Source organism: Eupeodes corollae, chromosome 3 (genome assembly GCF_945859685.1).
Source record: "Eupeodes corollae chromosome 3, idEupCoro1.1, whole genome shotgun sequence".
Taxonomy (NCBI): Eukaryota; Metazoa; Arthropoda; class Insecta; order Diptera; family Syrphidae; genus Eupeodes; species Eupeodes corollae.
The window spans coordinates 1053570-1075068 of record NC_079149.1 but is presented as its reverse complement, the minus strand read 5'-3'; the positions used below and the strand labels follow the sequence as shown (position 1 = coordinate 1075068).

The 21499-nt window shown below is 31.0% G+C and overlaps 1 protein-coding gene and 1 long non-coding RNA gene across 8 annotated transcripts in view; one reads left to right on the top strand and one right to left on the bottom strand.

Annotated features, from left to right (window-relative positions):
* The first annotated feature begins 2556 nt into the window (after window positions 1-2556).
* Window positions 2557-21499, top strand: part of LOC129952208 (matrix metalloproteinase-14) — a 37397-nt gene continuing 18454 nt past the window's right edge. For 3 of the 7 annotated variants that reach the window (XM_056064690.1, XM_056064686.1, XM_056064692.1), the window contains exons 1-2: window positions 7796-8546; window positions 12458-12761. In XM_056064690.1, the coding sequence (XP_055920665.1) occupies window positions 12600-12761 (162 nt within the window). In that variant the 5' untranslated portion in view covers window positions 7796-8546; window positions 12458-12599. Of the gene's footprint in view, window positions 2711-3044; window positions 3991-7795; window positions 8547-12457; window positions 12762-21499 lie in introns of those variants that run through there. The other 4 variants (XR_008782281.1, XM_056064691.1, XM_056064688.1 and 1 more) reach the window with 3 other exon arrangements.
* On the bottom strand, window positions 8246-8913 carry LOC129952209 (uncharacterized). The gene is made up of 2 exons (XR_008782282.1): window positions 8634-8913; window positions 8246-8567 (listed from the first exon to the last, which is right to left on the bottom strand). It is a non-coding gene; the product is annotated as an uncharacterized LOC129952209 (long non-coding RNA).

Genomic DNA, 21499 nt, shown 5'->3' with positions numbered 1-21499 from the left:
ATAGGCAACTATGAGGGTTCTGAATATTAAAAAAACATAATAACAAAAAAAACACCATTTAAGCGTATATTTAATTTTTTCATTGAATCTTAAGGCATAATTCACAAGACAAGAAAGTGATAGTTAAATGATTCAAGTGCAGTTCAATAAAAGTATAGAAAGTAAAAGGCAATTAAGCAGGGAAAGTCGTTAAGCAAAGGTTTATGAGGATTTGACACCTAAACGAGAAGACTTATTCGGGTTGTACTGTTCATACATAGGAATATACATAAATATCGAGTCTATGGGCAGTGAGTTCACGAGGAATTAATTAGACTCAATGGTATATGTTGTGGGGGTGTTGTTGGTATCTTGTTTAAAGTAGAAAACAAAATTAATAATTGATATCAACCCCAGTACACTGAATGGGCGAGGCAAGACATTAATATCATCATCATGCATTCATTCATTTTTGTCTTCTGTTTACTTCACAATATGATACAAATAATACCAAATGAAGTCTGCTAGATGCATTTGCTCAAATTTGAGTGTTATTCCAAAAACAAGAGATGTTATACTTATGCACTATACATTTCCGAGTGATATTTCTCAAATTCCAACGTGGTGCATACTGCATTGTCTTGGATAATATGCATTGTAACATTTTTTCTTTCTTCGATGCCGCAAACTATTGTTCAAGACGAGTATATTAATTAAATTCAAAGTTGTATAATCTACCTCGGTTATCTATATTTCCTCTTTAATAGAATAATTGTTATTTGTGTGTGTGTTTTCGATTGTTAGCAGACTTGAGTTATTGTTTAGAAGCTTAGATTTATTTTTGTTTGAAATTGATTACAAGTTAAGGTTTATTCTAATTTGTACGCACTTTTTATGCTCTTAATTTTAAGTTCACATTATTTTGTATGTAAAAGACTCCGTTTTCTTTTTTCATTCCTTTCGAGCACTTGTAAACAACAATAAACAAAGCTTGTTACGCAGCTAAACATCCTTCTTAGAATCCGTAAGTTAAAAAAAAAAACTGGGAGCGGAACTATCAAATTTAAATTTCAGAAACTCTGAAGTCAAAGCAGCTGTTTGTGATTTTAACTTCACTAAAGTGTTAAGAGAGATGATAAAACGACTTTATTTATATGACTTTAAAATTTTTCCTACAATTATTTTAAAATCAATAATATTGAAAATGATTCCATTTTTCCCTCTAGGTATACAAATGTAAACTTTACAGCTTATTGCAGCTCTGAAAACTACAAAACAAATGCTAATGTGTCCCAGTTCTGTTCTATCTCTAACACTTTTTTTCATTTTTATTAATGATCTCCTGTTTACAACTTCTTGGCCAATACATTGTTTTGCTGACGCCATTATCCAACCACCTCTTGGGGAAAAATGCCGCAAGATGTTTGGGTTTTCTAAAGCGATGGAAGAAGTTTTTCTGCTTTTCTGATCTAGATGCTATCTACGAGTACAAGTCTTATATACGCCCAAAGCTAGAGTATAATTCCAATCCTCTCGGTTGGTTCTCCCGCAAGTTATCTATGTTTGAACAGTATTGAACCTGGAGCATTAAGATTGAGATCGAGCCCAACTTCGCTCGTGCTGGCAAGTGCAGAGATTTGTTCTTTAGCCGTTCTACACGAATGTGAAATGCCTTACCACACTCTGTATTTCCCTTTCAACCCCTTCCCCCTTTCCTAGCACACTGTGTCGTTACGTATTAAGGGTAGTAATATCCCCTTGAGTGTGCGCTTATTATAAAAATTAAAAATTCAAATATCTACTGCCCCCAAACTCTATCAGTTCGTATAAATATTTTTATCACAAAACCAAATCCAGTCCCAGTTATAAAATTATCATCATAGTTGAATAAAAACACACGACTTCATTTGCTTTTGTTACAAAATACTGGCATATTTGGATAAGTTCCAATTCAACTTGACATTGAAAAATAATCAACCTTTTTGTTTTACTGCCTGTGTCCTTTCTCAAACTAAATACAAAACAAAACGAAAGGTGGGTAAAGAAAACTTATTTTTTCATTATTGTTCATATTTTTGTTTCTTCTTTGAATTAAAATAGATTCCGGTCTATAAGTTTTGTCACAAATTGCAACAAAAGTCATAAATTCTCTTCAATTTCAATCAAACTCAAACTCCACTCCAGCTAAAGCCTAATTAGTATTCATTTAATGTGATTAAAACAAAATAAATAATAAAAAGTGAACACAATTAACCCGCATCCCCGTTTTCTTCATCGGCAATATATCCTGAGCCTGACACAATAAAATTGCACTTGTCTTCTTCTATTGTAAGAAATAAAAATTGAAAAATGAAAAATAAACAACGATTTCCAGGCAAAGTCATCAGATTCATCTTTTCACCTTCGCCTCGAGAATTAGATAGTCATTCTTAGGGTATAAAAGTATTTGAATTTCTTTCCAATATGTTCAGTCTGTGTTACAATCAATCCAATCGCGATTGCTGCGCGATTTAATTTTAAGCAAAAATTACAAAAGTATATAATCTAACAAGTTAACATAGTTAAGTGAAATATACTATAAGAGCAAGGAGCTTTACTTAGTTTTACATACTTAAGAGCAAAGATTTTTAAAGCTCTTTTGAGTGAATTAGAACAAGCTTACCCTCAAGGAATTCCCTATACCAAAATACCTAGAAGCTGAAGGCACATCGTTCAAAAACAAGGATTGTAGGTAAACAAAATTTTGGATTTATTTTCTGTTCGTTATAACCTTCATGACTCCATTGCACTTGTTTCGAATACCGTTAGTTCATTTAAGATACATTCTTTGATATAAATTAAGATTAATAACAACCAAAGTACTTTCTTGTTGCTTTATTTGTTTATTTTATTTTTTGTATTCGCTCAAATGAAACAAAACTCAAATGAATCACTCGATTATGCCAAGAAAACCTCACAAGCCCAAAACAAAATATAGAGACCAGAACAGAATATAAAACACCACAAGCAACATAAGTCCGTGTTAGAATAAACTTGCCACCGACGACGTCGACGACGACCGTCATCATTGGCGTATTATTATTTTGTACGTTAGTCGTTCGTTTTCGTTATTCCATTCGATTCGATTGCGATTCGTCTCGTCTCGTCCTAAAGAAGCTAAATAAAGCACCCTCTTGGCAGCCAGAGAAGTTTTGTTATTCGCGTGACTTCGTCGAGAATAGTTGTAGACACTGACACGGACTACACTCGGCAGAGAGAGTCTTAATCGAGCCGCGAACTCCAGCGCCAGCGGTTGATGTTTATTAATTTTGGATTTTCATAATTTTAATTTTGTTTTTATTGTTGAAATTTTGAGATAAGAATTATTCTAAAATATTCAATTCCTAGTGAGCTCAACCCATAAAAACAGACAAAGGATAATACTTAACAGGGTGTTTAAGTTTTAAATTCGACGACGACGGACGTTACTCTAAACTGCCATATTTACGGAGATATTTTGCAATCCGTGTAAAACAAATAAACCGTTTGTTTTCTGTACAAATTTCTAATCAGTGAAAAATAAAGCTTTCGAGTGTGATAACAAAATTAAAGTATCTTTTGCGTTTGTTCACATATCAGAATCGCGTATCTATCTTTGTATATCACACGACATAAGAACTGATAAAGTTTTTTTTTCATAACTCTTTTACGTCAAGATATCATTCGGATGAGTTCTAAGTTGTTACATTGAACCCATTTTTGTTTTGTTAAAAGAAGAAAAATATAAAATTTATTTAATTGTGCTGTGTTTTTTGCATAAATATACAGATTTGTGTTGAGATTGGTCTTGAAAAATATATACATCTATCAAAACAAAAAAAGAGGAGGGACATTGAGTTGATCTTCTAAAATTTAAGGTCAAAAGAACAACAAAAGATACATAACTGCAATAAGTCAAAAAAGAAAAATTAAATAAAAAACCGCTAACGACACGTATTTTGTGATTCGGACCTTTTAAAAAACCAGATGCAGGTGAGTTGAGTGTTGTGCATATAATTTTTCTGAAGGATTGTGTTTTTTAATGTGATCTTTATATACTCGTACTTTTATATAATCTTAGTTAGAAGATCAATTACGACTTGCTGAATAAGTGAATGTTTTTTTAGTTTATTATGCAAGAGACGAGTTAAGACATTTCACAGAAGACGTGTTTATTTGGGGTTGTATTGCTCATTTATTATTGTTCTTTTCTGTAACCATTAATAGAGAGGTTGGAAGATCCTCAATCTTCGCTTATTCGAAACTTAAAATGCATAGTTTAAAATAGAAATAGAAAACCGGGTTCATTATTAAAAATAAGGCAAAATTAATGACTTCGTATTATGCATTTTTATTTCATCAATTACCTATGAACCTCTATTCGCAAAAGAATTATAACAGATTTTTTTGCAGTAGGGTTAAAATAAAATAAAATTTAAAATAAAAATCGAAATAACTAAAAACCTTTAAATAGTGAAAAAAGTATTGACATAAATCAGTTTTCTTTGGTTACTTACCCCATAATAACTTTTAAACTTACACTGAAAAACTGGTCCTAAGGAATTTGAAATTAATATTTTTGAGTTCAACAGATGGATTGAAAAAACATCCACGTCATTGCCTTACTAAATCAGAAAAGCATTTCGCAAAATTTTAAACAACATATTGCTAAAGATTTAACAATTTACTAGTTGGTAATTTGCTAAATATTTAGCTGTTTACTAAGGGAGTCCGAAATTTCAAACCTTCCTTTTCTTATTGCTAACTAGTAAACTGCTAAGGGCGTCATATTATAAAACGAGCATCTAAGCAAGAAACCCGTCGAATGATGGTTAGTGCATTGGCCTGTCATGACAGAGGTATTGGGTTAGATCCCTGCCTGTGCCATCTAAAGTCTTTTTCAGGGGAACTGCCTCTTGCGAGGAATTGTCAAATTCTCCAAGAGTAATTCTTGTCATGAAAAGTGCTTTCTCAAATTAGCCGTTCGGATTCTTCTGATCCTCCATCCCTGAAAACATTACTGGCACACAGGAACGGTTGAGACTTGTAAGTTACTAAGCCCTAGTTCTCAATATACTGTTGCGTCACCTTATTTATTTTATTTCTAAATACGCTTAAACAGACCTATTTATTGAAATTCATAATTGTTGATCATTCTATCAACCACCCTTAGAAGAATAATTGTACCGATGTCATATAAATTTAGCGAATTCCTTAACGTTTAAATGGCCATTGCTTGATTTTAACTTTATCAAATTGTTAAGAGAGAGTAAGTTGTTAAAATCGTTTAAAATTGACTTAGTAAATAACTAAAAATGACTTTAACATTTTACTTAATCGTTTAAACTTTTGCGCCGTTATTTCTTATTAATTAAATTTGTTTAAAAATGTATATTCATTCTTATAAACCGAAGATATTCTCGCATTACAATTTAAGAAATATAATAAAAGGAGTTTATTAAAAATAAGGTACATTTGACAACATTTTAAGACCAATTTCAGCAAACTTTTTTTTCGTTATTTGATAAATTTATTCACTAGACTTACTTCAAACATTCTTAAATGTAAACCTTAAGAAGCGCTTCATTCGAAAAATAACATTGGTTGGGCAAGATGCCCAAAAATGTTAAGTTCTTTATACCTCCGTCGCTTGTTGGTCGGCCTATGAGTCTTGGCATCCACTACTTAGACGCTATATCGGCGAATCAGCTTAGGTATTGCACAAAGTATATTAAAGTGTTTTTCTAGAGTTGTAATTCTAAAAATACACAGTAATTCAGTGTAAGAATTAGCTGAATTTGAAATAAAGCACTCCAATCTTCATGTAGGTACTATATCTTCTAATTTTCATATTTTATCATGGCAAAAACGAAGTTAAATAAGAAGAAGAATTTGTCTTTTGACTAACGGTAAATGGTGAATATAAAAGATTGTATCCAAGTGATCATCCAACTGTTTGCTATATGATATTATGTCATCCGTCTAAAATTTTGACGTATTTAATACATAAACTTGTCACATTTCCCATGCCCTAAACTTAACGAGAAAAAGGTTTAACCTACAACACGTGCTCGATGAATCCATAAAATAAACCTAATATGTAAAACTGGTTGTTCCCGATTTCCAGTTATTCGCAATATATTTAACATCAATATCAAATATGAATAACAGTTTATGTTAATTAAAACACATTATTCATTCATGAATGGAAAGTCATGGGTTAATTTGTAAAAATATCGTAACAACAATTTATCTAAATTTCTTGAATATCAATCAGATCAAAACCAGTAAATGTATTAAGGAAGTCTTAAAAACATTATTTTTTTTATTCCAAATGCATCGAAATGGAAGTGATTTTCTTCGAACTTTGATGTGATTCATCGTATCGAAGATATGTATGTAGATAATTTTCATCATAAAATCATACACAATTTTACTGCGGCAGCTTTTATTGTGGGTGACTCTGAATGCTTTGTAAAATACCGGAAATTGACAAGTAAGCTGCAAATCATAATATAAATATAAAAAAATTAATTAAGTAAATGGTTATAATAAATTTTACAACCAAGGGAAAAAATCATAGGAAAATATTAATGAACTATAAACGTTATGGAATTTACCTAACGTAAGAGTTTACAATTTTGAGCTGAATCATTCATTCATTCATAAAAAAATGTGTTGTAAAAAAAAATTATAAAATTTTGCAGGCACAAAGAAAATCGATTTGTTGTTTAAACAAAAAATATTTATCGATTAATCTGACACGAAACGATTGACAACAAAAGATCGTAATGGCTTTTGTTAGAATACAATGAAACCTTTCAACTCAACCAGGCATCTTAAATTTACTCTACCAGAACACCTGAAACAGTTAATTATCCCATTTAAAAACGTAATTATAGGTTTCTCCATGTTATTATTTAATAATATAAACACCAATTATGGTTACTCTTTAAAAATGAAAATAGAATTTCTATCATCTTTAAAAATAAGTAAGTTTGTAGACCCTATAGCCCAAAAACATTGTGAAGGACTAATATTATGATCATTCTTATAAATCGAAGATACTTTTCATCTTTCAGAAATAATAACAATTTTTTATGTAGGTACCTTAAAGGCTCTTTTTTATTAGAGTCCTTCAGTTTCTATGACCTTCCTAAGCAGACAAATCACGCATCATTATATCCTGTTTAATCAAAAACAATACTTAATCTATTATAACTAGGCTTACAAAATAAGTAAAGTAAAATATTCCAGATTACAAATCTTTCTTCCGTTCCGACTGATTTTTCTCAGATTTCGCTTCACCTGAATATAAAAAAGATTAAAAATAAATCCAAGACAGCGCACACCACTTATATCTTTTTGATTGTAAAACCCACTTCAGCCCTTGCGCGAGTCATCTTCGACATCAGTATTACAAAGAATATTAAACTTAAAATAAAAAGAAAAACTTTTTTTTCGTATGACAACCTTAATTTTCCAAGAAACAAACGATTATTCATCCTCAGTTCCAACTTCCAGCCAATAATATAACTACAGCATAGAGAGAAAGACTCGAAACGAGAGAGATCTCCATGCAAGTCCAATGAAACTCACTTTATTCAGCTTCCCAGGCCCCTCAAGACCCCGTCCTATTCCATATTAACTGAGAGTAAAAATCGAAGAGAAAAAGTTACCTATGCTGAGTAAAGTTAAAAAGTTAAAAACAACACAAAACATTAATATCGAACAAAAAATATCTGCACCACAAAAGCCCCATTCATTCAAAAGATACACTTAGCACTGTTCGATAAGTTTATCTATCTTTTAGTTAACGCAAGAAGAACAACAACAAAAACAAGCACTGTAAGGCATGTACATATGTAGACTGTTGAATGCCTTGCCTTGCCTATCCAGTACCAGTAGATACATATTCCGTCCCGAGATACAAGTGCGAAGCTTTTGTGCGTTTTGCGGTGAGCTTTGATCGATCAGTTGCTAATTTAGTCGCCGACCGATCAGTTGGGTTTAATATATCTCGGTTCTCCTTCGCGAGGGTTTCGTCTTTTTTTGGAAGCTTAAACTGATAACGCGAAATTTATTAGAAATACAAATTTTGAGTTTTTCAAAGAGTTACAAAAATAACAAATTTTTTTAAATATTTTTGTTGAAGTCAAAAGAGATTTATATTATTTTCTTAAGAAATTAAAAAACAAACAACACAAAAAGTATCTACAAAAGATCTCTTATAATAAATTTGTATAAAAAAAAACGAGATAATTATAAATATATTTTTGTTTCCTGTGTAAACAAGTGTTCAGAGTGCATTGTGGGATCGAATCGGTTTTACTGTTCAATTTCTTGAAAGAAAGTTCGGTGATCTTACCAGGGACTGTCACTTGGGTTTTAATTCTGTGAGTTCATGCATTGCACTTCATAGATGAGAGCCGCATAGAAGATACACAAAGATCATCATTATTCCAATAATGAAATGGTTATAAAATCAAACAGAGGAAAAGGAGAATCCAGCAGCTAACAGTGCTGCACCAACAACGTTGTCTTAATTTGTAAGTTGCTTCCTAATAGACCTAAGATGGAATTACAAGTTTAAAATTCATAGCTTGGTGGGAATTGATAAATTTTATACAAATTACCTGTTTTAAAACGTACATATATAGTTTTGTGAGTTCATTTTTGCATTCAGGATTTTGTCTGTTTAAAATTCATTGTTTTATTGATTTTTTATTTTACTTAAGGCTAAAAATTAATTCAGCAAGCGGTTTCGAAACAAAAAATAAAAACCTATAAAATTAGATTTGAATAATGGTAATTAGTAAAAAATGTATTCAAAAATTTAATTTTTATTTTCTTAGATTGAGAATTTGTAAAAAAAATACAAAGGGAGAAATAATTCAATGAATTTACAATTTTTAAATTTTCTGGTGACACATTCAGAAATTATTATAAAACAATAAAAAAAAAAACGAATCTTTCTCGTTTCAAAAAAATTATTAGTTAGTCATCTAAGGTAAAGTACACAAAAAATAACAATTCACATTTTCTGGCTTAAAATTGAATTTAATGAATTTCGCTCAAAATAAATTTAATAGTGAGTTTTTTGTATATGGAAAATATACACTAATTACGACTTCACCGCCATAAGTTCTGATTACAGCTTTACACATTTTGATTTAATGATTACGTTGTTCACATTGAACAAACAGTCCAAGTGGTTAGATGTATAATTAATGTGTTCCTTAATTAAGACATCAGATAATAATATCTATTCAATGAAATGACACTGAAAAAAGCCTTAAATGTGTTCTAAAAAAGTAGCTTCATATTTTAAGACTTTTAGTTATTTTATTCAACAAAATTATCCGAACAAAAATATAATTAAAGTAGTTTGTTCAAAAGCAAAAATCTTCCTTCTTTTTTTATATTGTTTAGGAAATACTTTTTTCTCTCTTAAATATACAAAGAACAGTCTTTTGCTTGCTTGATAAATCAAAGGTTAGGTTCTTGCTCCTCAGCTTAGAAGTAAAATTAATAAAATCATTTTATTTACAAATCAAACAAAGGTGATTTAAATTAAGTACATATCACTAAATCACTTCAATTGGTAACAAAAAAAAAAACACAAAACAGTCTCGTCAAAAATTAAGAAGATAACAACATCCGATTGTACGTACTTATGTGTTTCCAGGATAAGTTTTGAATTACGAGAAAATAAAAAAATAATACTCTTGCATAATTTTAGTATGAAAACATTTTTGAATTATTTATCTCCACAAAGCTTAAATCAAATAATTTCGCCATCTAAATTTAAAATAGCTTTTTTTAGCTCCAAAAAGTAACTCAACTAAACTAAGCCATATATTTAATTCTTAAGTTGTATAATTTTAAGAATGTTTTCTTGAAGTTTGTTGCATTTTGCCGCCTTCAGTGAGAAAGTGTGTTATGCTTGTTTGCTAAATTATTTTCTATCTTTGACCCTGGGTTCTTGAGAATACTTTTTGCATACAGAAAAATCTCTTTGCCAATAATTATTAATAATAATATAATGATTATTAAAGATACAAATCACAACGTTCAATTATCTACAAAGTTAGTTAATTTTAAGAGTCAATCAACTTAAATACAATTTTTGTCACAATGCTTTAATATAGTAAGTTACATTTAAGTCCCACCGTTTCTTAACTTTTTATCATATTCAAATCTTAAATCTGACGTGAAATCGTATTCAGTTCAAGGGCAAAGGCGTTCAAATTTTTGTCCACGCTTCATGGTTAAACTTAGAAAGACCTTAAAAAATTGATTTCCAGGACTCAGGGTTAAAGATAACGTAGAAATATGAGATATGTAATGAGTTTTAACATAGGTATTTACCTATTAACCATCAATAGAAAGAAAGATACTATTTACATTAAGATTGTTTGATTAGATACAGAAATAAAAACTGCATGGCCAAATACATTGATTTAAAATAAATAGGCCAGGTTTAACTTAGATTTTCAAATTTGAATACAATTCAAGTTTAAAAATAGATCTGACATAAGAACTCAACCATCCAACAAATTAAACTTTTTTGGTTTGTTGATTTAAACAAGTATTAACAAATGTTATCTACACAAAAATCATATCTTTAAGATATGAATGAAATGTGTTGATAATGAAAATATATATTACAAAATAAATTCTTTTTATCAAAAAAGAAGTGTTCACAAATGGTTTAAAGTATTTTCTTATCAAAGTTTTGTTTAACTTGAAAGTATTTTAAAAAAATGTTGACAATATATTATCGACATGTACCTACCTATTTTTGTTATTGAAAAATAGCAAACCTTTCCCTATAACAATAACAAACACACCATTTTGTTTATCGTTTGATCAGGATTTTTAAGTCCACAAACTAACCTTGCACAGTGAACCAGATTTTAGTGTTTTGAAGACCAATGCAACATGTCAATGATAGTGGACTTATCTTGATGGATTTTTGTCCACTTTAATTTAATAAATCATATTCAGATTGTATTAAAAAATGTTATAAAATAAACCTATGCTAACATTTTTGTTAATATCTCCGCACGACCCCGAACTATATTTATTGATTAGGGGAAATATTTCTTGTACTTTGTCAGTGTTTTTGTAGCTGTACCACCTTCTAGTGTTTTGTTTTATCAATAATTCAACTGAAAAAATAACACGTTACCAGTTTTTTGGGGCTGTACAAATTTGGCTAAATGTTTCCAATGGAAACAAGTGGGGTACTTTTACTTGGAATTTCCCATGCTGATTGGTTTGAGCAAAAAAGTTAAGAGTTTGTAGGTAACTTTGTGTCATTCGAAAGTCTTGTACATAGTATACTTTTTGATAGGAACTGAAACCTTAAGACAAATGATGCATTGCATGCGATATGTTTTTTTTTTTTTCAAAACTAGCATCAAAAACATTAATTTTGATTCTTGAAACATGATTCTCTTTAGATACTTTAATACAAAAATTAAGTTCGAAATAGTATATAAAATTTCCGTTTTCTTAAAGGGATACAAATATCTTTTTCAAGTTTATATAAATAGTCCACCACAGCATTGTTTTGTGTTTTTCAAAAATTCATCACTCACAAAAAAAAGTTATTTCAAGAACATAAAGGTCGATGTATACATCAAACATGCATATATGAGATACTTTAAGTTGCGACAAAGAAATAAATAAATTTATTACTTTGCTTGTAATAAATTATCATATTCCACATTGAAGTTATATACCACAGCTTTATCCACATTCACAATCTAATTTTAAAATACAACAAACACAAACAAAATGAGGTTATAATTCCAAGGTGGTTCCGGAGAATGTATCTAGGCACAACTCCGATGCACCTTCTTCTTCCTTTTGCCCTCCCTCACACTCAGTTCACGCTCAATAATCTCAACCTCAATCTAAAATACCACAACCTGTTGGCATTTTCCAGTTTAGCCTGGCTTGGGCTTGGGCTATATGGAAGTATAATGCATTATATTTATATAGATTCGTAAGTTTTGTTTGTAAGTACGAGTATATTCCTTGACTCGCTCCTCATGACCATATCCACCGAAGAAGAGCTGTATAGGACTTCCATTATTTTCACAGAGCAAGGAAAAAGAGGAAGAAGAAGAAGCAATGCAGTTTGTTGCTTCTCCGGTTTTCTATTTTTGAAATCAGGACACTATAAACACCAAAGGAAGAACTTCCAACCTATCCATAAGGTATCTATAGATACAACCTATAAGCACCTACCTGTAGTTATATACTCGTATTTGCCTAGAAATAGGAATCTATTTAAATGAATGTGCTAACTTCAGGCAAATGTTTGCCCTTTAAGGAGCAATGAGTTGAGGGAATGACTGTTGATATTTAGACATTTAGATTGTGGTATATGCTATTTAATGTTTGGGCTTAGCTAACATATACATTTTTTGTTTCTATTTATTTTCAGGTTTAATTAAGCACATGATATTCTAACAATACAAAGTAAACTTTTTTTAACGAGAAGCAATTAACTTCGAAAAGAAACACAGTGATAAATATTTTACAACATAACATAATCAAGCAATCAAACAAAAAAAGAATATAACAAAATGTACGAAATCGAGGATTTTAGTAAAACGAAGAGTCGAAAGACTTCCGCCACAATCATCAACATATCCTGCCAAAGTGTGTTCATAGTTTTAGCGACGTTGCTTATATCAACAGTTGCGGCAGACACTCAACAACCCGTACAAACAACGTCACAAGCTGCGGTAAGTTTAAAAAATGTCCTTATAAATTTTTTTTATACATATTTTGAAAAGTAGAAAACTATTTTTTTATAAATTTTGCTTCTGAAAACATTAGCTTTAAGGCAATAGATGAATTTATTGGAAATTAAAACAACGTATTTTTATATATTCTAAACATTTTGCCATTTAATGGTTTTTCCAAAATTGTATCAGTTTTACTAACATTTAAAATACTTGTACCTACTTTATTAAAAACGTTGCATCAGAATACGTCTAAATTAAAACGTCAGAAGTGATCTAAGCTTAAGTTATTTAACTTATAAGATGCTAAGACCGTTTTAAATTGACAAAATCATTTGTTATTAACTTACAAAGATTCCTCTACCATTCTACTAGAGAGCTTAAAACTAAAAGTTTTAAGTTTTGTGCCATTACAAATTATTCAAATGTTTACATGCTTGGAAAAAGGCAATTACTTCGTAATAAAATGTACACCCAAGAAAATCTCGCAAATTAAAATCTCGAATTTCAAAAAAGTTCAAAGTTTTATTTTTCACACTGAAGAGAAAGAGTTACCTTTCTTTTAGACCTTTTCTTCATAATTAATTACTCCCAAAATGCAGAACATGACTCAATCGAATATTTCTTTTAAAATAATTTACCAGTGACTTCATTAAACATTAGTTTTAATTGTCTCATGTATACAAAATTAAAAATCGATGCAATTTTTCAATCTCGAACACTTTATAAAATCTTCGCATTCAAAGAAAAGAAAAACTGACATGTAATTTGTGATCTCGGACAGTTCCACATCCACTAAACTATATATTCCTAACATTTACGCATACATATTGTATGGAATATAAACTACCTTTCAATTTATTATACAAAGAGTACTCAACACTGACAAATTGCTATTAAATTATGACCTAATCACCTTTAGTTTAGTAATAAAAAGCCCGCCCAGATATCTACGCAATTAAAATAGAAATGAGCTCTGTCCACAGATAAATTTATGGCAGACTGCATCAACCACAATCGCTGACAGACATTTTTGTTAGCAGCAAAAAGCAGACATTGTTCTTCTCTCTTCGTCATTGTCAGTTAATAAATTATTTAAAATTAATTTGTTTACCCCTAACTCAATGGTTCCAAACGTTCGTCATGGGTGTGTTTTATGCACTTAAGTACATTTGTTGTATTAATTTTCTTTTGCAAAAATGTGTACTTTTGTAAAAATTCGTTTTCATTTGTGTTAAAAAAAAATGACGACAAAAAATTATGGTTTTAGAGAGTTTCGAGTGTGAGTATTGGAAAACAATGTTCTCTAAGCAATTTGATAAAAACCAACAAAAAGTGATTTAATGTTACGCCCTGATAACCTTATCTTTGTGATCATTTTGTAATAATAATAATAACAATTATTATCATTAGAGACGTAACACCACTATAATTGTTGTTTGAGCGCTGCATGAGACCAAGAGCTGACTATTATTCGATGGAAACCGTTTTTCAAAAATAAATAAATATTTTGTTTTATCTTAAAAAATTTGGATTTAAAATGAGAACACAAAGAATGACATAAACTATTAGTTTGCGGCCGGCGTAGCATACAGTAGAACCAACCCATCGTTAATTTGACAAGTTAGAAGCCCAAAAATTGTAAATATAGGTTGGAGAAATTTTACGGAAAAATATGGTGTGTTAGACTATTAAAGTTAAGATCGTTTTGAAACTTCAATTAACCCCCTGCATCTTGATTGGGCACAAGTATTATTTCCAGTTCGATTTTATACACTCAATATTGACTATTGCTCCCACTGTGTGAAAGCGTAACGTAGATTTCGGTGGCAAAATTTAAAAAAAAACTAAACTTAATGATAAGATAAACAAGTTGTTGTTTCTGAGGTTCAAGCCTCATGAATCCAATAGGGCGGTAGCAGCTTTAAACAGCAGGAGAGATTGAAGTTTGAACTCATTCATTACCATTTTTTTTTGTTAAACTTGTGGTATTATTCGATATCTGTCGATTGTCTACATATTAAGATGAGTCATTTTCGCATTTGTAAAATAAATACCGGAAAATGAATCACCGCTAAGCGGGAACGCAACTTAAATTATTTCAAAGCATTATAAGCCCCTGATGACGCCTGCTTCGTCGGTCGGTGGCGATATGGTACGTCGCGGCGGCGGCGGCTGGCGACGTGGTTGGAAGCAAAGTATAGAAGTTAAAATTTATTTTAATCCATCGAAGTCGTCATGGAAATTATTTGTCATGTTTGTTTAAATATTTAATTATGTTTTAAGAGAAGACTCTCACGTCAGCGACAGATACCAAATGATCATAACTTTTGACATAAATCTCTTTATAGAGTAGAAAATATGATTTGAGGGTCTAAGACAGTTTATTGTAGGTCTTCCCTTTCACTTTTATTTTAGGAGTGTTTTGAACAAATAAATTTAATAAAATTCAGATTTAAGAAATATGTTAATTTTAATATTACAACAGATTCAAATGCTTAGATACAATATAATAATTTGACTCAACTCACAGACAATACAAAATAACTAACAAACAAATTATTAAGATCAGTTAATTTAAATTGAATCTTAAGATGTTTTCTTTCCAACTTAGCATAAATTGCATTAAGTAATATGTCTATTTACTTTATATCAGATGTACTAATGTCTTTTAAAGAAAAAAAAAAGTATTTAGCAGTAAACAACATCCTGAATATTCAAATCACGTTTCTACAAAGACAAATCGATTCATTAAATAATAATAATTGCTGCTTATTTTATTTTATAAAACAACATTAGCTTAAAATTCCTTTTCAACAAAGATGTCTCACACCACATCATAGTATATTATTTTTAAAGTGAATATGAGCAGAAGAAGTATAGAATAAATAGTCAGGGACAGCATTTTAATAAAATAGTAGTATCGGTTATCTGATAAACACTTACAAATCCTCTAAACTGATTTAAGGAAAACGAATCGTTGAATACAATTTGTGTGAATTTAAGTCTGAAAACCACAAAATAAATGCTGGTGTGCCTCAGGGCTCTGTTCTATTTCCAACACTCTTTCTAATTTGTATCAATGTTCTCCTGTCTGCAACTTCTAAACTAATACATTGTTTCGCTGACGATAGTACTCTTAGCTTATCATATTCGTTTTCAGATTCACATCCCTCTTCTTCGAATGTGTAACTGCAACGACAAAATATGATAAGCCCATTAAATTCCGACCTAAACAGCATTGTACAATGGGGAATAAGAAATCGCGTGGAATTTAATGCTTCGAAAACCCAATGCTGTTTTGTATCGTTAAAGCGAGATACTCCCCCCCTGCCATTATCCATGGATGGCGCTTGCATCGAGAAGACTGAACATCTCGATATTCTCAGTATGTGTATCACCAACCACATTTTGTGGAATAATAACATACGCGATGGCGACAAAAAAGCAGCAAGATGTTTGGGTTTTCTGGGCGATGCAAGAAGTTTTTTTTCCCCTCTGATCTGGCTGTTGTCTATAAAACTTATAAACGTCTAAAGCAAGAGTTTAACTCTCATCTCTGGGCTATTGCACCTGCAACCTACTTTAGCTTCTTGGACGGCATTGAACGTAGAGCATTTAAATTAATTGGTGATAACACCATCATAGGATCTTTTACGTCTCACTCTTTTTTACCGTTATTTTAACAGTTCAACCGTAATACTTGCGCTTCTAGAAATGATCATCAGTATACACTGGAGCCCAACTTCGGTGGTACTGTCAAGTACAGAGACTCGTTCTTTAGCCGTACTACGCGAATGTGGAATGCCTTACCACACTCTGTTTTTCCCAGCCATTGCAATACTCACCTTCTTTCAACCTCTCTCTCTCCTCTTCATAGTGCTTACACTGTTTCTTTACATAATAAGGGTAGTAATATCCCCTTAAGTGTGTGCTTATTATAAAAAAAAACAAGCACACTATTAATTTTTTAATTATACAAGATAAGGTTCCATTTAAAAAAATTTTCTTGCGAAGAATTGACAAATTCTCCAAGCGTAATTCTTGTCATGAAAAGTGCTTTCTCAAATAAGCCGTTCGGATCCGGCGTAAAACTGTAGGTCCTTTTCCTGACAACAGTACTCGCACACAGGAATGGATGAGAGTTGTAAGTCACTACGCCCTAGTTATCAACGGACTGTTGCGCCATCCAATTTATTTTTTTTATATCAAAAATACTCGGATTTTCATACCTTGGTTTATTTTCTCATTTTATCCAATTTTTATTCAAAACAAAAGGAATGGAAAACTCCTTTATGTTATTGTATATTTCAGAATTCACTACTTATTAATAATATTTTACTTTTGAATGATCCCTGGTTTATTTAATGCTCATCTCACGTGGCCATTATACCATTCAAAAAGAATTTTTAAAGTTGAAGGCTAATGCAAATTGTATGCATTTATAAACAACAAGCTTAATATTGTTTCTCTAACCGACCGGCCTCCCGACTTATGTCTCATCCCCTGAAATGAAAATGTTTTAATGTGAAGTGACCAGCTTCAGCGGGGGTGAATTAGCCGACCCAAAGTGGCTACAATCTCATTTGAAATTGTGATTAAATCATGTAAATGAGGCTACAATGTTTGTGAACTTTGTGGCATGTAGCATGCAATGATTTTCTTTATTAAAGAAAATAAACAACATTTTAATGTGATGCTTTGACGAAAAATTACAAATCTCTAAGCCTAGAGACTTCACCATGACGGAAGTTAAGGCGTGTGGCATGGAATTAAAAGTGATTTTCTAGGAAGTGTGAATGAGTATCAAAGCACACACTATGAGTTTTTTATAAACGTATCTATTATTTAATTAAGTATATACAGTTTTAAATTGGTAATAATTGTATTTTGTGATTTATATTATAATGTATTTACAAGCTGTTTACTGATGTTTAACCATCAACTAGACTGTGTTTTTTTTTTTAATTTGCGCTGATTCATTACAAAAATAGTGTGCGGCTCTTTTTAATCGTAATATGGGAGGTGCACGAGCAAGTAAAGTTTTCTAGGAACCAATTAACTGTAAATGCACCCATCGGCCTGGGTTCAAGATTAATTCGTTAATTGATTGTTATTGACTGACGTCCGTTAGAACAGCAAACTTGTAAAACGATGTTTTCATATAATTGGCAGTTTTTTTGTTTTAAATAAAATATTTAGCAATTTGTGTTCTATACGTATAATTGATTGAAAGTTTTGTCAAGAAAACCATTTAACTTAGCTACAAAAAAATTTATTAACTTTAATTTCATCATGAAAATCCATAAATATTTTGAATTTTCTAATAACAACTTCTATTACTTTGATTGTTCTTTGTTCAGTTTTCTACTATATTAGGTATAAAGTTTGCAAAAAATAACTCAAAGCCTGTCAATTTAAAGCATTGTGGAAGTTGTATTTCATGACAAGCAACAATATTCATACTTTTTTTTTAAATTACTAATTTGAAGTGAGTATTTTTTGTTGAATTTTCTTTGGGGTTAAATGTTGGAGAGGGTATATAATTGTATTAAATTGCGTGATTAGTTGCAGCAACCTCTAAAGTTGACTGTGATGGTTTGTGGGTCAAGGTTTGGCAATTTAATTAGATGATTTTTAAAGTGATCGGATTATTTTATCTAAAATTGTTTGTAAAAATAACTAATTCTTTAGCTCGATCGTTATTTTATTTTTTTCTTTATTTTTCCTCAATTTTATAATTTTTAATAAACTTCCATAAGGAACTACATAAAATGATATAAAAATTCTTCTATGCAACCATTAGGCCTTAATTGTCTTCAATATTTCAAAATTACCCATCATTAAAACGCCAAGCCTTCCGCAATTTGATTTTCTGTTAATATAACATACCTTTATGTATACACCAACCTAAGTCTCACGTTTTCGAAATGAGTACGTGATTGTTCTCATCAGAACAACATACAAAAATCTCACGTTAATTCTTTCTTTGAAAAACTTAATGCGTATCCTAGAACCATGTCTTATTCGTTAACTGATCTGTTGACACTAGACATCTATCCACCCGCAAAAAGATCATTGCCAAAGATCACTGGAGACAACTTGTACCAGCTCAGAAGCACGTGACTACCACACCCAATCATGAAACATTGGCGCATGCATAGCTGCATGCAATTCATGTCTCAAGTATTTTTCTAATATTCCAGCAGAATATTATAGTATCGGTTCCTTTTGGTTTTTGTTTAGTTTAACCCCCAGTTGAAGGTAAATAAATTATGAACATGAAATCGGTGTAATCCACCTGTAATAATTTTTAACGATCAAAGTATCTATTCAATTCACTCAATCTGCATCATCAACCACCTAAGCCGGCGCCGCCGGCCGCCGCCGCCATCATATACCTCTGCGATCGACTCCGCCGCTAACACCGGCACGATGGACGCCAGCGCCTGCATTTTTTAAGCCATTTACTTGACGTCGAGAATTTATATAAAAGTTAAGGAGCTGGTGTCAGCTTTATCCACAATCAAATTATTAAATTTTAAAACCACCTTCGAATTAGGACGTGTTTTTGATCGTTTTAAATTATTCTTAAAATGTATCAATTTTTTAATCATTTAGTTTCCAAATCAAGTATTCCATACAAAATTAGTAAGTTATGGTAAATGCATTTCACAATTTCAAGCAATCAAGTTGTCACCAGATCTCTAACTCCACTGACCAGGAATAAGCGGGCGCGTCGTCATCGTCGTCGTTGGTCTTCTCTGTATATGAAACGCCTAACAATGCAAACGGTTCTGAAGAACAGTAGAACCTATCTGAGATTTATTTCCTGCCAGTGTTTGACAGAAGGAATTAAAAAAAAATAAAAAAGCTAAACATGATCAACCAACCAATGTTACAAACTTCCAATAGAACAATAGAGACTAATTGATATGTGAAGCCACGACCGGCTTAGAATTTAGCAAACGCGCTTCTATATACTAAAAAGTACAATATCTACTTGGCGGCTTTGTCTGGTGTCTATGGTTCTGATCAATGATCATAAGTATGGTCACTCAATGTCATCGTTAACTATTGGAATCAAACTCGTGCACCACCCCTCTCCCTATCAGCGGGTATAGAAATAGTTGGAGTTGTTGCTTACGCCAGCCGCCGCTCGGCTCCTAAAAAGGGGGAAGTGCTTTTGACACGCACACCCCAGCTCGAGCTCAAACCGTTTTGAGTTAGATAAATTATTTCCTTAAGTAATTTTGAGAATCTAGAGTTTCTTTTTGAATTATTGTAAACTAATTAGCGATAATGAACATTGTAGGAGAAAAACTTATAAAATTATGATTATTGAAATTTTCCAGCTATTATTTTTTATTCTTTTGTTTAATATTTTCGTATTTTTTTTATTTTATTATTTTTGCGAGAATTAATTTAAAATTCACATCAAGTATGAGGCTGTTGTTGTTGTTTTTTGACTTCATATATCGAGTCGCCAAGTTGATTAAACTAGGAACAATTTTAAGTACGTGCAATATAATTCTTGGTACTTATAGCTACTGCGACTATGTTCTTTAGTCAGTTTTGTATTTTGAGTGTGTCTACACTTCTATGTTTGTTTGTAATAATTATAATTTTATTTTATTGATTGCAGACAAGAGTGGAATTTTTAAATTATGGTTTTAATCAAGGTTAATTTCCGCTATTTTTGTTTGTTTTTTTTTTGGTTAAGTATATGTATATTTATTCTTTAATTGGTCACAAAAAATTTCTGATCTGATTTAGTTTTTATCAGGAAAGATGTAGAAAAATTCATTAGCTGATAAATAAATTCATAAAATTTAACGTATTTCAAAAATCCAATAGTATTAAAAAAAAAAACATGATGTATGTATGTTACAACTGAGGAGAGTGGTATCATAGCCTTTTTGATATTCAAAGCCGATATACTCATCCACAATGCGTTTAATCTAGAATCTTTTTTAAGACGTTGTTTAATTCTGTTTGACAGCAGCTGTCTTAAATTTTTTAAAAGCTGTCAAAATGTCTATACTAAGTTATTGTAATGCATCCGATTTGTCAAATAGTAACTTTTTTCATTTGTCCAGGTTTAATAGCCCCCAAAATCAAAATCCACTCTTCTTAGAGAGATGTCTGTGGTTTTTCGTCAACCATATCTGGGGAATAAGCTCAGTAATCGTATTCTTTTGTTCAAGAGATAATTTCATCAAAATATGTCAAAAAATTCAGTGGCTTAGTCTTCAATTTTCTGACGAATTTAATTTGTTTTTTTTTTCACATAATTGAAAATGGGAGGTAATAAACAAATAATTATTCTCATAAAAACTAAAAATTTAAAGTAAAGGAACTTAAAAATGTTAGTACTTCAGTAACGAGTAGAATGTCAATAAAATTAAATTTAATATTAAAATAAACTTTTGCCACGGAATTTATTGAACTTTGCATTTCGAAAATTAATACTTTCCGGTAATTTTTAAGTCGCGTGTGGAAGTTCATCGTCCTCCTTTTTTATTAGGTATTGCATTAAAGCATCATTTTCCAAAGTTTCTAATAACAACTATATTTTTTAATAATTCAAAATAGATCTCAAAATAACCTGCAATTTACCAAAACTCATATCCGCTTCCAAACCTGCCTCAAGCTCTACCCAACTTCCCTTGTTTTTCACTCATGCTTTCATATATATATACATACATACATACATTACGGTTTTTCGTTTAATCATA